This window comes from Phascolarctos cinereus, unplaced genomic scaffold (assembly GCF_003287225.1).
Source record: "Phascolarctos cinereus isolate Bilbo 61053 unplaced genomic scaffold, phaCin_HiC Scaffold_9;HRSCAF=440, whole genome shotgun sequence".
Lineage (NCBI taxonomy): Eukaryota > Metazoa > Chordata > Mammalia > Diprotodontia > Phascolarctidae > Phascolarctos > Phascolarctos cinereus.
In genome coordinates this window covers 138,772,137-138,790,475 of record NW_027556402.1, presented here as the reverse complement: position 1 = coordinate 138,790,475, position 18,339 = coordinate 138,772,137, and the positions used below count along the sequence as shown (strand labels likewise).

The following is an 18,339-nucleotide window of genomic DNA, read 5'->3' as shown; positions in this document are numbered from 1 at the left end:
GTTTTCCATTTCAAAACCTAACAACATTCTTTGGCTATCATCTTACATTTGTTTTGCCCTGCTTATATGCTTTTGATTTCTGCTAATGAGCTTATCACTAATGCCTATGTCAAGTTTGGGTCAAGGGGAGAATACAGCCCATAATATACTGAATTCTGGTTCAGCATTCATATATATTGAGATAACATAATTTGCCCACCTAGTACAATTCTCTGTTTCACAGTCATAATAACAGCACATGATTCCTTTTTATTTTTAATATATTTTCTTTGCAACAATTTTCAAGCAGCCTTGTAACAGGTAAACCAACCAAAGTGTCTTATGCCTCCTTTTGTGCAACGTATGTTACTGAATCATACTAAAACCTGAGTGTCAGTGAATTGCTGGCCATTTTCATTCTGAAGTTTGAGCAGCAAAAGACCATAGTAAATGGTACTATTCTTTTATGCTCCTGTCATGTAACATTAGAAGGTACATGCTTTTAAATTCAAATACTACTATATTTAACAGGACATTTTTAACTGATTAAAAATCTAGATCTTGGGTTCCTCTCAATGAACTTCCCACCTTTTTCTTCTTTCCTTATTCCTTTCTTCCTTCCTTCTTTTCTCTCCTGCCTTCTCTTTCTCCATCCATCACTCATTTAATTGTGTGGATTGCATGCTCTGTATGCACTATAGCAGCTTTGGGAGTCCTTTTTGCTACCTGAATTGGTGGTCTCTGTTCTAGGACTCTACTTTTCCTTTAAGCATTCTTGTGAATGACTAAGGGATTGCTTTTTGCTTTTTAATGATATCTATTAAATTGTTAATATCAGTTGGGCTATAAGGATGGGTCTTTTATTACAATTTTACAGGAAATTCTTCAGTGCACTGGTTTTTTAATTGCATGAAAATGTTCTGAGGAATCATCTTTTTACCTGATTGACATACTATGGAGAACATGTGTGTACATATGCATATATACATACTGTAGATATATGTACACATATTAAAATATTGGAATTACATGTATGCAAAGAGGAATGATGCAAGTAAGTACATTTACTGTACAAACTGACTTAAATGTGACGAACAAAGAGAAAAAAAATATTTTGAAAAGCTAAAATCAATGAGGAAATATTTCCTGCTTCAGAAAGAACAGTAGATAAACAAGTCATTTGTATCTCCAGCAGCTTTGTGGTAGGTGCCTCTAGTACTGAGTTCCAAAAATGATGAGAGATAAGAATACATGCCAAGATATAGAAACTCATTGTGTTTTTCTTTTTTAACTTTTCCTCCTGACAGTTTTTCTTTGTCCTGGACTGCTCAAAGGCGTATACCAGAGTGAGCATTTGTTTGAGTCTGACCACCAGTCTGGGGCATGGTGCAAGGACCCCCTTCAGGCTTCAGACAAGATTTATTACATGCCCTGGACTCCTTACAGAACGGACACCCTCACGGAGTACTCATCCAAGGATGATTTTATTGCTGGAAGGCCAACCACAACTTACAAGCTCCCTCACCGAGTAGATGGCACAGGATTTGTAGTCTATGATGGAGCTTTGTTCTTCAACAAGGAGCGCACAAGAAATATAGTTAAGTTTGACTTGCGGACTAGGATAAAGAGTGGGGAGGCCATCATAGCTAATGCCAATTACCATGATACATCCCCTTACCGGTGGGGAGGAAAATCTGACATAGACCTGGCAGTAGATGAGAATGGGCTATGGGTCATCTATGCAACAGAACAGAACAATGGTAAAATTGTCATTAGCCAATTGAACCCTTATACTTTAAGGATTGAAGGGACATGGGATACAGCCTATGATAAAAGGTCAGCTTCCAACGCTTTTATGATTTGTGGGATTTTGTATGTGGTCAAATCTGTATATGAAGATGATGACAATGAAGCTACAGGGAATAAGATAGACTATATTTACAACACTGACCAAAGTAAAGATAGTTTGGTGGATGTACCCTTTCCAAATTCATACCAGTACATAGCCGCTGTGGATTATAACCCTCGAGACAATCTACTTTATGTGTGGAACAATTACCATGTTGTGAAGTATTCTTTGGATTTTGGACCTCTGGATAGCAGATCAGGTAAGTCGACGCCTTTGGCCATTATTTTCCCTGTTCCAAAAACGCGTATGGGGTGCAGACTTACAGGTCATTCTGGATTTGGATTAGACTACCCTTCCATCTTTGAAATATTGATGTTGATTGCTATCTACGTGTAAAAGTATATTGTGAAGATCAAAGATTGACTTATAAATAACCGCCATCTGCCTTTGTTAGGCACCAAGAAGATGTGTTCTGTGCTATTGTTTTGGAATAGTTGGCCAGCTTATGTAATTTTTTGCTTTAGTAGCCTCATATTTTCTCCCATTTTGTAATCCCATGATATGTAATGATCCTTCTTTATGGACAATCCACGTCTATTATATTACATGCTCCTTGCAAATGAAAACTATCTTATTTCAGAAGAAATATTCTAGTCCATAGTATTTCTATGAAGAATACTGGCCTAGAGTAAGAAGATGTTGCTAAAAGGCTATTTCCAATTATTTGCTTTGTAACTACAGTCTAGTCATTAAAACTCTCTGTACTTAAGTTCCTTCATCTATAAGATGGTAAATCTGATTATGCTAACAATTACACAGAATTGAGAAGAACATTTGAAAAACTATAAAACACTACATAAACATGAACTATAATTATTACTGTCATTGTTTTATTGCTAGATCAAGCACCCAGTGCAATCCCTTGCATATGGCAGATACTTAATAAATGATTAATTCAATAGAATACTAGCTTTTCTCTAATCTCATTGAGGATTCCATGCTATGGGTCTCTTGTCAGATTTAAAATAAAACTATGTATTTTGAAGTCCCTGTGCCTCATAAGTATAGGTGATTATATAATTTGATCTGTTCTTTGAAAAAGAATGATGCAAATAAATATCAGTCCACAGACAAGTCTGGGACAGACCACACATTTCCATTCTGCTATTATGAAGGCTTCATAACTGTTTTATCTTTGCTTTTTGGACTCCTGCATGATATCTTCTTTCCTTTTTCAGTTTTAAAAAAAAGTTGTCGACTTACATTTCCTGCTCATTGTTTCCCTCTTTTATTCTCTTTTTTATTCATGAATAGTTTATTCATACTTAAAATAGTGTCTACAGAGCTTATTGTAGAAGAACAGAGAGGTCATTGCAAACATTTTAAAAGGATGCATTCAAGTGATGAGGAGATATAAAGGAGAGTGGCAATGATGCCAACAAATCAGCCATTGGGGCCAGTGTCACCCAGGGATATAACAGCACCAAATGCAGTTTCCATTTTGTTATTTGCTAAAGGGGCATTTCTGGATACCTCACAAATGATTGATTTCTAGTTCAACTGGTTACAATGAAAAGTAGACAAAACTGTTCAAGTAGAAATGGATAAGTGAGTCCAACCCTCCTGAAAGTCCTTTAATACCCATGAGAAATAGAGCAGTACTTCTATTTTACCAATGTAGACTTTGCATATTTATGGTTTTACTCTTCTAGGCCTAGTGTATTAAAAAGCTAATGATTTTCTTCAAGTTAAGTAACTTTAAGTTAAGTAAGTAGGTCAATAGCTGTTTCTAGGCCAACAACAATCTTATTTTTTAAAATTTAAATAATATGGTACTCTATCCTACTTCAACTAATTTAATGTGATCAAAATTTGCTTCTAAATATTGAGTGCCAGACAAAATTAAGTTCTTCTCAATTATGAAAACATAATCTTTGAAAATGAATTACTACAATATTTTTTTTAGATTGATTCCATTTCCTCAAAAATTATTCAGGAGTATCTCTAATTTATACCAACAGACTATACATGGTATACATATGTGGATACTTCCACTTTGGAATGTGATTATGTGTGTACTCTAGATGAAATATTATCATTGGGAATGTGAAGAAAGTTTAGACATTTAACATATATGATTTGAAATTTAAAAAGAAAAAATAATAAGTACAAGTGGTAATGTCGATTGTTTTTAAAAGCCAGCTTTTTTAATGATAAACATCAAGAAATTATTAAGTTCTATTTTTAAATCATATTGCTCATTTAACCTGGGAGATTACATTTTACTTCAACAACAACAAAACAACAGTGAAAACTGTGTCCAAAGGTTGAGATTTCACCTGGATTTGCAAATGTTTGCAAAAATATCCATTTTCATTCATCAGTGCACTGATTAAAGAGCCAAAAGTTTGGCACAGCTTTAGTGTAATTGAGAAGTGTAAAGAATACATTTAAAAGTAACTTTTCTACATGATATGTGAAATATGAGAATTTCAATTAACATCAATGGGAGTTTTGATGTAATCTACGCAGACAACTCTATCTCTTCCTTTCAACAAGTTGTGTATATATAGATATAGATATGTATGTATAGACATTATGTTCTTTACATATAAAAATTTTATTGGACATATGTGTTTTGACTCCAAATGTTGTCAATGTTCTTCATAGAAAGTGAATTTTTTTCCTTGCACTCATTACCTTTCTCCCTAAAAATGTATGAATAACATGATGCTCAGTATTTTATATCAGTTTACATAAATTATTCATAGCAAGTAAGTTTAGAACAGTAATAACTCTAGTAACTAAAATGATGAGTAGCCTTGATAGTGAATGGGGAAAAAATTTTTAAAAGATGGTATTTCCATTTAAGCCATACGTATGTAATTATGATTTAAATCAAATAAAGTAAGTTTCCTAAAAAGAAAATCTTAGAAATTTTATCTAGAATAGACATAAGATTATTGAACCCAATGCTTTCTTCTTACAAATAAGGAAGCAGGCTCAGAAGAGACAGTGACTCATACAAGGACACAAAATAGCTTATTGGCAGAATAAGAAACCTAATTCTAGGTATCATTCACTGTTCATTCCACTCCATCACAATGTGTGTTTATTTAGAAGGATATTTGAAAACTGGTAGACAGGTCTTATAATACAGAGAAAACCATAAGTTAAGGAATGGAATAGATTAGTGGAAAAAATTGCTACTGAAACGAAATATGTCCTAAAAAAGATGAAGTTTGCAATAAGTGCCTGACTTGACCAAATACATGAAGAAGAGATCTATACTGAATTCCTTAGGGAAGAATAGGAAAAAATTTTCCTCCAAGATATGAGGGAGGAGATAATAGATGCTTCTACTGATAATTTATGTGATGTGAAGGGAGTTTTTGAAGCTTCCTTCTTAATGAAGTAAAAAGGTAAATCCTCTGGTATCAGTATGAGGGTTGAATCTCAGCCCTGCCATTTACTGTCTCTGTGACCTTGTGAAATCATCTAAGCTCTCTGGATCTCAGTTACTTTATGGGTTAAAATGAGACTGATGGATCAGGGGACCTCTAAGATAACATCTTCCAACTCTAAATCCCATGACTTATTGTAGAACCAAATTTACAACATTCCTGAAAATGTGCTTTCATATATATGCATTTTGAACAAAACAGAAAAAAAAATCTTTTAAGTTCCACCATTTATCATCTTAAATAATACAGAATTGAGATTTGAACACTTTAGGGCTGAAAAGGATTATAATTATTGCTACTTTTGTAGCAAGATTTCTTCCCCACCTCTCCTCATTTGCCCTTGCAAAAGAAGGTCGAATGAAAGAAAGAACAAGCGATTTCTACTCCATAGTGGGGACGAAGGATGAGGCACTTAGCAACATCAAGAAGTAGCCAGAGGGGTGGTCTGGATGCTATGAGTATAGGAATAGTAAAGTAGAGGTGGTAGCTATAGTGAGAGTATCAGCTGTCTCTGAGAGTAAAGAATTTGAGTTGAGGAAGGCAGTGAATTTCTGAAATTGGCATAGAGAGGCAGAGCCAAGATGGCAGAGCAAAAGTAGTGACTTGCTTGAGCTCTCCTCCAAACCCCTCCAAATACCTGTACAAAAATGATTCTAAATAAATTTTAGAGGAACAGAATCAACAAAAAGACAAGAGTGAAATAAATTTCCAGCCCAAGACAACCTGAATGGTTTATTGGAAAGATCTATTGCGCCAGGGTGGGAGAGGAATGCAGTTCAGTGTGGGTGCTCATGCAAAGACCAGACCTCAACAAACCTGGAGCAGGCCTCAGAGGACTGAATTACAGGCAGTTGTGGTGGTTTCCAGACTTTTCAACCCACAAATGCCAAAGATGGCTTAGAATGTCAGTAGGAAAAGTCTGTGACCACAGGGAGAGAGAAGCTAGGTCCCAGTCATGGCGGCTGCTTCTGGAGCTCAGCCCACAGAGGGGGAATAAAGTGGCTGATGAGAGAGGAATTGCAGGGATCTTTTTACTGATGCTGAGGCATGATTCTCTTGCTTTTCCTGTGCTTGGGTCTGGGTCACAGTTCTGTTTGACAATCCCGGGACAAGAAGGAGCTGGTGTTTGTAGTGGCGGTACAGAGAGAATCCTCCTCACAGTTCCAAGGTGGAAAAGAGCACTGGTGGTCACTCATAGACCAGAACAGAGGCCAGGAAAGGAGTAAACACATCACCCTTGATTGTACCACTTTAGAAGAACTGAAAATTTACAGGTCCCTAGAAGTATCTCCCGAAAACAGCTACATAAAACCCCTGAAGCTTGAGACAGTACATTCTCCACACTGGAAGCAGACCCCTACCTTAACAAAGAATTTATAATGCAAATAATTGGCTGGATCATGAGTGAACTGCACAAAAAAAGTCAGACCATAGAATCTTTCTTTGGAGACAAAGAAGACCAAAACATACAACCAGAAGATGACAATAAAGTCAAAGCTCCTACATCCAAAGCCTCCAAGAAAAATATAAATCAGTCCCAGGCCATGGAAGATCTCAGAAAGGATTTTGAGAAGCAAGTAAGAGAAGTAGACTAAAAAGTAGGAAGAGAAATGAGAGTGATGCAAGAAAATCATGAAAAACAAGTCAACAGCTTGCTAAAGGAGACCCAAAAAAACACTGAAGAAAATAACACCTTAAAAAATAGCCTAACCCAAATGACAAAAGAGGTCCAAAAAGCCAATGAGGAGAAGAATGCTTTTAAAAGCAGAATTGGCCAAATGGAAAAGAAAGTCCAAAAGCTCACTGAAGAAAATACTTGCTTAAAAATTAGAATGGAGTAAATGGGTGCTAGTGACTTCATGAGAAATTAAGGCATTGTCCAAAACAATGAAGAAATAGAAAACAATGTGAAATATCTCATTGGAAAAATAATTGACCTGGAAAATAGATCCAGGAGAGATATTTTAAAAGTTATTGGACTCTCTAAAAAGACATGATAAAAAAAGAGCCTGGACATCATCTTACAAGAAATTATCAAGGAAAACTGCCCTGATATTCCAAAACCAGAGGGCAAAATAGAAATGTTGAATGTTGAAAACTAAAAATAAATAAATGAGATTGCTTAAAAGTAATGATTTTTTAAAAAAGAAATTAAAAAGAGAAATTGGCATAGAAATGGAGAGAATGTATGCTGGTGATTAGAGAAACCAGAAGGTTAAGTTAGGAGTGAAGTGTTAAAGGAATGACCAAACATTTGGATATAAATAGAGGTTGGAGCCCTGGGAGAGAGGTTTACTCTACAGTTATTCATGACCTCTATTGACAATGTAGGGTAGTGACCAGGAAGATATGGGTTGTTTTCTTGTAAGTCCCCCATCTACTAGAAGTGCCAGTACAGCATGAAGAAGATGAAACATAGAAAATCAAATTTTGCCTTATGCAAGTTAGCTAAATCAAGGGCTAACCTGAGATAATTTCCATGTTTCCATCCCTGAAAAAAAAAAAGAATGTCCTATTGGGCCCTGGCCAACCTAGCAAATACAATTACCCTTTCTGCATTCTTTTAAATGCAAATTTGCAACTATTGTTTTTATAGCTTTTACAAAATGTCATTGGGGAAAAAATGAATCAGCACTCTTGTTAATACTATTTAGCATTTATATAGCATTTTAGATTTGCAATACTTTTTTTATTATCAATCTAGCTACATTCCACATATTAAGGAATATACAAGGATAAGAAGTCCTCAGCTTACAAGTGACTTGTGTTCTAAAACTTTGTCAATAATTTAGTTGTGTGAAACTTAAAGTATTTTTTTGTTTTCTAAAGAAAAACAATATTGTAAATTGTGAATAAATTTCCAGGCTAAACTAAAAATTCAATTTAGCCTGTAGTATGGATGAAATACTTTATGTTTTCAAAAGAAAAAGATGGAAAATAATACTGGTATAATGCAAGTCATTAAATGAAAATAAGTTCTATAAGAAATGTTTTAAGGTATATATCAAATATTGTCACTTACAGAAGAATATGAAGAGGTAGTTGGAAACTTGCATGATATCTGAAGGCACACTTTTGTCAAGGACTTTAGTGACTTATGGCAATGTATCTTTTAAAATTAAGATCATTTTTTTTTCTTAAAATCTGTTGTTTTCCTTTTGTTTGATATGCTAGACAATGTTATACTTAACAACTATACCTAGGCATGCTTTTGTCTCACAAATGGCAAGAGGAAAAATAATTTGCTTGAGATAAAGAAGAGTTGGAAGGAGTTTAATGAGTAGGAACTTAAAAGGGAAAAAAAGTATATACAGTTGAAAAGTAGATTGGCAAAGGTTAAATTAACTGATGAAAGAAAAAAATGGCGAGCAAAAAAAATAGCTATCATATGAAAAATGGCTTTGAAATTGTACAGTCACCTCTGAACAATTTGGTTTTTGCTAAAGGCAAAGTTGGTAGAAGGCCAATGGAGCAGCTGATTTAGAGCAGGCACTGAGAAAAGCTGGCCAATTATTTCCATGCTGTATTTGTAAAGTCAGCATTTGTCGCTTATTGAGGATCTGTATAATAACTATACCTGACTTGCAAGCATATTGGATTTAGATGAGGGAGGGCTGTGTACTGAATTTCCAAAACTTTCTTCTTAAAAGAAATCTGTAGTACATAGTAGATAATGTACTGTACTTAGATTTAGGGAGACTCACGTTCAAATACTACCTCAGACGTTTACTTAGATGTGCTTTTCTGGACAAATTGTTTTTCTTTTCAGCTTCAGTTTTCTCATCTGAAAAAAAGACATAATAGCAATTATCTACTGTTGGTATGGGGATCAAAAAAGATAGTGTACATAAAATGCTTTGCAAACCTTAAAGTGCTGTATAAATGTTAGATATAATTATTATAATTAATTACTGAGACAATAAAATTTGAGAATCTTTGGCTAATGATGAAATCATTAAAGGCAGAAAATGGCAAATGGGGGATGTGGCAGACTATGGTATGCAAATATACCTTTGCACAAATGTCTTCCTTGCCTGTTATACTCTTCTTCCTCATTTCTGGCTGGTAATATACCTAACTTTCTTCAAAGCTAAGATTAAGTGCCACCTCCTCAACTTTGCTCTCCCTAATTCTGCCAGTTGTTAATGTGCACCCACCGCCCCAAATGATTATTTTCTATTTATTTTTCTGTGTACATGTTGTTTCTCTTTTCCTTCCACCTCCTCCCAAAAGAATGCACATGAGGGCAAGGCTTATTTCAATACTGTCTTTGTACCTTCTAGGCCCTAGTCTGTTGCCTGTCATATGGTAGGTGCTTAATTATTTCATTGATGGGATTTCCCCACAGCGTCTTAGTCTTAATATAAATGGTTGAAACATAGCATGATCTTATTCTACAAAAGTGAATTCTCTAAGAAGAAAAGAACCACAGAATATAATGATGATGATGATGATTGTGGCACCATCTTTATGTTTGTGACACCCCACGAGAATTTTCTGAAGGACCAGAACATATCAATATGTCCCACTATTTAAGACGTTCCACTGAACTTTGCTTTTTCCGATTCATCACCGTACTCTTTTTGAGGACCATCCTAAGAGGAAAATTCTTTCCTATTATGGACAATTAATACCTGCTCCCATCCTACCCATCCCCCATTCATACCCTAGCCCTTAAAAAGTACTATTTTGGCCCTAATCCCCTAGTCTCTTGGCCCCCTTCTGAAGGTTCATTTGTTAACCTGTCCCAAATCCAGTGGTCAGTTATGTCAAAAATATTGTTGTGTTCGTGTTAGAGTGTCTCACCTCTTTGTCACAAGGACTCACCTTGCCAATTCTCAGTTCTCTGAATAATTTTTGTCATCATCACCCCTTACCACTTCTATCTCTAAGCTTCTGCATCTTGGTGGAAAATTACAGATTCAGTCTGATAGAAAATCATACTCTCCAAATCCTTATCTGGGCTCTCAATAATGCAAGCAGTTGTTTATTTCTCCATGATTTCCTGTCATATTCCCCACTGCAGCTTATTTAGGCCTTTTCTATTCTCAGACATCCTTTCCCACCTCTACTCCTTTGATCAATGCAGATGACCTCTCTGTTTTACTGGATAGATCCAGGCCAGTAAAATTATCTCATCTCTCTCTAGTTTGAATTAGAATTTATCAACATCCCTTTATTCCTACTCATTTATTTTCCTTCTCCTTATTGTCTTTACCTTGTAACCATCCCATCATGTCTTAAAATTACTTGCTCTCCATACTTATTTAAATTACAGTATCCTCTCTAGCTTTCTTTACACACTATCAACGTTCTCAAAAAAGCAGTATATACTTGCAGCCTCTACCCCCTGAATATTCTGTATTTGAACTTTTACCTGTACCACTATACTGAAATTCTTAGTTTAAGGGTCACTGATGACCTCCTGGTCACTAAATCTATTGGACTTTTCATAGCCCCCATGTTCTATGTAGAATATTTGACCCAGTTGACCACCTCTTTCTTCCTGAAACTGAATCTTTGTATCTTTGAATCTTGTAAAATTGCAATATCTTGATTGTCCTCCTTTCTCTAATTCTTCCTCCACTCTTTGACTTACTTATCTTGATGTTCTTATACACTGAATATTCCCAGAACCCTAGGTTCTGGTCTAACAGTAAACTTACATCCTTAGTGATTTTACCATGTCTATGACTTTAAGTATCACCTTTTCTTCTGAGTCTTGGCCTTTTTTTCTAATACCCTACTAATACTCTACACAAATGTGCTTCAAACATTTCAAGATAGAAAGTCCCAAAACAAATTTATCAGTCTATGAGAAACATAGACAAGAAATCTATAGTATGAGAAGACGTAGATGGATTGAGATCTGAATTTGAGGCATAAATTACTTGAAATCTCTATTAAGGTACTATCTCATTACCTGTGAGTCATCATTGTACCTATCCCTTCCCACTCCACATGCAGTTACAAAGCCATTTACATTCCCACTGATATCACTCTAGTTTATTTCCTTATTACCTTTTACCTAGACTATTTTTATCGCTTTCCATCTGACCTCTCTACATCCTATTTCTTCCTTTCAAATTCATTCTACATTAAAATGCCAAATTAGCATTATTCAAACACCATCATGTTAACATAATTTCTTTGCCCATTACTTTCTAAACAGGTTACCTTAATAGGTAGTTGGACTCCTCCTGGATTGAGGTCTTCTAATGAAGACTAGATAACGGTGTGACTCATTTTGAATGTGTTGAACCAAATATTTTCTATATTTCTTTCTAACTTTAGATTTTGTGATACTGTAAAGACTTACAAACTCCTTAGACTGGCATTTAAGATTTCATTATCTAGCCCCAGCTGGCATTTCCATCCTTATATCCTGCTTCCATGTTTTTTTTCCCTTATACCTTATATCCTTATCATATATTTCTTCATCTATATTTATTAAAATCCTACTGATTCTTCAAGATCTGGGTTAAGTCCCCTGCCTGTTTATAATTTTCCCTCAGACAGAAGTTGTCCTTCCCTTGTCTAAATTATTTTATCACTTTTTTTCAGGTTACAAATACTACAGTGGCAAAGGGTGTGACAACTGGAGTCAAGAGAGACCTAGGTTCAAAGTTAGTCTCTGAAACTTGCTAGTTGTATTACAATGAACAAATCAGTCTCTCTCAACTTCAGTTTTCTCATTTGTAAAATGAGGATTATAAAAGTATCATAGATTTAGAGCAGGAAAGTACCATAAAAGTCTCATCCCTTAATTTTACAGAGGAGGAAACTGATACCTGTAGAGGCTAAATGACTCAGCTATACAGCTATTAAATAGCTGGGGTTTCACCTGGGATTTCAACCTACATGTTCTGACATTGAATCCAATATACTTTCCAAAATTTATCTAAAAGACTTGATATGAGGATGCAATGAAATTATATATATATATATATATATATATATATATATATATATATGTATATATGTATATACATATATATATACAAATGTGTGTGTGTGTGTGTGTGTGTGTATAATGCTTTGTAAGCTTTAAAGTGCTAGAAAATTTCTTATGATTATTGCATATAGCATTTATATATTTTACCTTGCTGGATTTTAACTCCTTAATTATAGGATTAGTACTGTATATGTTTTTCTCCCCTTCCTAGTATCTTGCAAATAGTAGATAGTGAATAAATGTTTTAATGAATTCATATTGATGTATTTAAAAAATTTTTTTACTGTATTACAAGATGGCCAAAATATTTTGTCAACTCAGAATTAATTCACATTTCCCCATTCTGCCTATACAGCTATAGCAGATCCATAGCCACTGAGATTCAATCAATCAAAAAGCATTCATTAAGTACTTCCTATATGTCAAACACCATAGTAAACCCAGGGGATACAAAGGGATTCTGTGATTTTCTCTCATTTATTCCTTCCTATGCCCTTCGTACTACTTCCTAGAAGTGATCAATGGGCACTGATTTACACGTGAGAATTTCATTTGTTGCCAAAATCCTATGAAGCTAAGATTTACTTCCCCTACCTCACCCACACACACATACACATACAGATAGGAACAGTCAAAACAGTAAGTGTTTAAGAACTATGATGCCAATTCTAGTATTCAATCCCATTTAGCTTTGATATCAGAGTTAGTTTCTGTATTGAAGAGTTCTATGGAAGAAAAAAAAATCCTGGACTCTAAAGTACTAACTACTAAAGCTTTTACTTTAAAGTACCTCATCTTTTACTTTTTTTACTTGAAATATATCTAAGAAATTGAAAACAATTGCACACTAATAGAAAGTAGAATCATTTTAGTGAGGGTGTAATTCCACACTATGAAGCGATATTTTGGGCATGCTTGTTCAAATAAGACCATCATGAGGCCTGCATAATTCTTTCACCATGTTGGGCACGTAATGATGGATTTTTTGTAGTTATGATAATTCTTATAGACCATCTATGAAGTTATAGAGAGGTTGTGACCTTTGTTAGTAACAGAACAATTCATACTAACAAAATCATAGATCTTTGGAGTATTGTCCCAGACCACCATCTCTATCTCCTCTCCACCAGAAACTTAGACTCCAATCCTGGAAGCCCCCTGGGCTGTGAATGGTAAGCTTTCACCCTACTTTGCTTGTATCCAAGCCAAGCCTCTATTTTACTTCCTGGCCATACCTGTGCTAAACCATTAGCCATGTAAACAATATTCTCTTTATAGATCGTCTTCCTCCAATAGAATGAGATTTTTGAGAACAGGGACTGTTTTCCTTACTTATCCTTACTGTATCACCAATCTTCATCATCGTATCTGGTGCATAGTAAATAAATAATAAATGTAGTATAACATATCATACTAAGTTCCAAATGGATTTTCAAATATAAACAGTTCTACTTTTTTAAGGAAGGAAAAGAGAGAAAAACATTCTTTCACAAGTATGATGATGGAGAAAAGTCTTAATTAAACAAGAAATTAAGACGTTAGTCAATTGACATTCATTAAACACCAGTTATGTGCCAGCCTCTGTGATAAAACTAGGAATACAAGAAGTGGCAAAATAGAGTCCCTGACCTAAAGGAGCTCACAGTCTAATTGGGGAGACAATAAGCAAACAATTATTTGCAAAAAAAGCTACATTCCAGATAAATAAGAAATAAATGAGAGAGAGAAGGCTCTAGAATTTAGAGGAAAGACTTCTTGTAGAAGATGAGATTTTAGTTGTGTCTTTAAGGAAACCAGGGAAAGCCAGCAGGCAGAAGTGAGGAAGGAGATCACAAAAGATTAAGTAGATTATTTCAGTTATTTGAAATTAAAAAACCTTCACAACAACAAAATCATTGCAGCAGATAAGAAAGGTAACTATTGATTGGGGCAAAGTTTTTGTGTTGCTTATCTCTAAGAGTTTTATATCCTACAGACGTAGAGATTTAACAAATATGTAAGATCAAGAGGTAGCTTAGTGACACGGTAGATAGAGCACTGGACTTGGGATCAGAAGATATGAATTCAAATCTAGACTCAAACATTTATTAGGTATGTGACTCTATCCAAGTCAGTTAACCACTATGACTCAGTTTCCTCATCTATAAAATGGGAATAACAGTAACACCTACCTTTCAGGGTCATTGTGAAGATCAAATGAGATGGTATTTATAAAGCATTTTGCATACCTTAAAATTTGCTATGTGAATGCTAGTTATTATTAACAACAATGATAGTTAAATGGTGAAAAAAGGATTGAACAAACTTAAAAAAAATAAACTATTGACAAGCACAAAAAGGTTACTTCAAATTCCTAATAAGAGAATTTAAGAGAATTCTAAGCTCTCACTTCACACCATGAAATTGACAAAGATGACAAAAATGAAAATAATCAAGGTTGAAAGACTAGCACAAAGATAGAGACACTCTTAGGAGAACTCTGGATTGTTCCAACAATTGTTGAAAGCCATTTGGAATTGTGCTAAAAAATGTTGAAAACATCCATATCTTTTAACCCAAAGACTCCACTGGTGGGTGTAATAACTATCAGATGAGTTTTCTCTGCTTTGTGTAGCACCTCTTAGAGCTCACCTGAGTATGTGAATACCTATTTATTCTGTCAGCTGTTGCTATACTACTCCAACTTTCTTTGAAATTAATAAGTCTAGATTCCTAGAGAAGGACTACCACTATGCAGTTAATACTCAAATTTTCTCAGTCTTAATGGCTTGTTTGAAGGGAAATGTACTCTCTTTGCTTACCAGTCCAGCTCTTAAGCACTCACTGATGCATTTCTATCTAAGTAAACCAGATACTCACAGTAATGACACTTTTAGACCTTAAATAAAATTATTTACTTAACAGTAAGGCAAAGTAAATAATATGACTAGTATTCATTTATGAAAGGAATATATGAATAATAAATTAAATCATAATTCACACATAAGTCAGTATCATACTCTCCAGAGCTTTCAGTATCTGTGGGGGATATTGGGTACCCATATAAACCTGGCAGAAGAGGATATGAGGAAAGAAAACCCATTTCTCAGGGTATAGAATAACTCAGAACTACAGGCTTTGATGTCATTGGTGGTTTATTCTCATTGTTCTCTGAACACATCGTCATCTAAGCTCAAACCATGTTGTATTTACAAAATTCTTTCAACTTAAAATTAACATTAAAAAGATGTTGAAAACATTGTAATTCTTTATGTGAATAGCAGTTCCCTTTCAGTCAGAGAACTTCAAAGGTCATCAGGTTGGCTTTCTCTGGGCTTTACAGACAAGCCCTGTAAATGACTTACTCACCTGCATGTTAAGTTGTCTAGTAGGAGTAGAGCTCAAGACAAACAGCTTAGATTGGCCGTCTGGATAAGACAACTAGTCTAGCCAGCTGTTATACAGCAAAGCAGCTTTAGTACCTGTCTTTCCCCTTTCTGTTTCTCTTTTCTCAAACTGTAAGGGTCAGAGAAGAGCCACAAGCACTTCTGAGAACTTCATTTCTCTTGAGTTCTAACAGTCTCTGAAGAGCAATATCTGAAACAAAATCTTATATAATAAGGCTGATCATCTCCCTAATCAACCAGGAACTTTCACTGAAGTCTAACTGCTAACTGCTACTCCAGCTGGTCTTTTCTTTACTTTTTTTTTTTTATTATTATTATTTTTATTTTTAGACAATTGGGGTTAAGTGATTGCCCAGAGTCACACAGCTAGTGTCAAGTTTTTGGTTTGAGGCCGAATTTGACCTCAGATCCTCCTGGACTTCAGGGCCTGTGCTCTATCCACTGTGCCATCTGGCTGCCCCCCAGCTGGTCTTTTCAAACAGAGTACTAACAGAGCTTTTTTGTTTGTTGTTCGTTTGTTTGTTTGTTGCTGTTAATTGACACTTCACTCCATGCTTTTTCTTTCTTCTTGTTAGGATCCCCAATCTTTTTACCAAATCAGCCCCAGCCTCACCCTTTGTGTTCCATACCTATAACTTTCAGTGGTTTAAATCGTAGTTTCCTAACAGTAATTCTCCTTTCACTAGAAAGTTCACAATTTGCCAAATTTACTCTATGAAATGGACACGTCATTTTAAAATTGTAATTTAGTTTCCAAATACTTGTGATTCCTCTTTTCATAGTTTTACCTTTTTTAATTTCAAAACAGCAATTTGTAGATTAGCTGAAAGACCATAATGCTCTGCAGCTTTAAGTTCTGAACATATTTTTTGCCCTTCAAAAAATATTTACTATTTTTATTCCCATTTTTAATAAATAAAAACACTTTCTCTGGGCATTTAAACCATTACATTATTCACATATAAACAAGGCATCATTCTAAATCTTTCACAATGTGGTGTTAACTTTAATAAGTAATTCAGGAAAACCATTCTAATTTGGGGGTTGAAAATTCAAAATGTTGAAGGTTTTCTCACTCATTTTGGTGCCAAACTCCCTTCTGTGCTTTCTGTCCTTCTTCTTGCATTGTCTCCTGAAACTCCTTGTCCTAACAAAGATGGATGGCTATTAAAGTGAAAGATCCTGTACTCTTTTACCTAGTTCAAACTTTCTTATACAAGGCTTGCCATGTAAAACAAAAAGAACTGACTTTAGAGGTAGGTTTTTATTCTAATCTTGGCTCTGCCATTTGTGTGAATTTAAATCAATTTCCTCATCTCTGAAATGAAAGGGATTGACTTAGATTATCTCCAAGATCTTTTCCACTCTTAATCTATGATGTTGGAAACTGAAGAGCAGTAAAAAAGGAGAGCTTTAGAGAGAGTATGAATAAATTTCCATGATATTTTATAGAGGAGGGATCTCTATAGTTTATTCGACCTAGGTAGCTAGATGGCACAGTGAACAGTGTGTTAGACATAGAATCGGAAAGACTTGGATTCAAATCCAGCCTCAAACATTGATTATACTATGTGACCCCTGGTAAGTCAATTAAACTCTTTCTGACTCCATTTCCTATTCTGTAAAATGAGAATAAATAATAGCATCTAGCTACTAGAGTTGTTATGAGGGTAGTATTTGTAAAGTGATTTCCAAACAATAAAGCACTATATTGCTATTATTATTACTCTCTTTTAAATAAAGAGGATGTAGACCTTTAAATTATAGACTTGAAGAAAGTATTGTATTTGTTCTGCAGCTATGTTAACAATGCAAGTAGATCGAAGAATGGGTTATAAAATTATTGGCTGAAAAGTGTTAAAATATTTTAAGTCAAGTATTTATTATATGCCTAACATATGCGAGGTGCTATGCTAAGCTCTGGGGATACAGAGAAAGCAAAAACTGCCCATACTCTCAAAGAACCTATTAATGGGAAAGACAGTCTGCAAACAACTATGTACAAACAGTATAGATATAAATGAGGGGGAGAGAAGGAGAGAGGGAGAGGGAGAGGTTACACACTAGCATTAAAGGAGATTGTAGGAGGTTTCTTACAAAAGGTGGAATTTTAGCTGAGATTTAATGGAAACCAGGGGGAAAAAAACAGGAGGCAGAGAAAAAAAATAGCTATTGGGCACCTCTTCAGTATGAAAGTGCTGTTCCTATTGAAATCCTTCAGTTCTTGAATTCATTCCAAATTTTATTCTTACTGAGCTTTTTCACCAGCATCAAAAATAACCTGGAAAAACCTACACTACTTCATCCCAAGTTTGCTACCCTATTTAAAAAAAGGAAGGGCTTTGAGAGATAGTGTGTTATATTTGTGTAGTAAAGAGATTTATATAAATTTATATATCTCAAAAGTTATAGTGATTCAGGGGTGGGAACCTGCGGCCTCAAGGCTACATGTGGCCCTCTAGATCCTGAAGTGCGGCCCTTTGACTGAATCCAAATTTCACAGAACAAATCCCCTTAATAAAACTTGGACTCAGTCAAAAGGCTGTCACACCTAAAGACCTAGAAGATCACATGTGGCCTCAAGGCTACAGGTTCCCCACTCCTGGATTGAATAGCATATGTCAGCGCACCAAGGACCTTTGATTTAATGTATATTGCTATCATATATTAGTTACTCTTGTTTTTAATGCTCAAACTATTATAACT

The 18,339-nt window shown here is 35.0% G+C and overlaps 1 protein-coding gene across 8 annotated transcripts in view; it reads left to right on the top strand.

Moving 5' to 3' along the window:
- Positions 1–18,339, top strand: part of ADGRL3 (adhesion G protein-coupled receptor L3) — a 943,202-nt gene that overhangs the window by 591,660 nt on the left and 333,203 nt on the right. For all 8 annotated transcript variants that reach the window (XM_078148809.1, XM_078148806.1, XM_078148805.1 and 5 more), the window contains one exon: positions 1,287–2,087. In XM_078148809.1, the coding sequence (XP_078004935.1) occupies positions 1,287–2,087 (801 nt within the window). The remainder of the gene's footprint in view (positions 1–1,286; positions 2,088–18,339) is intronic.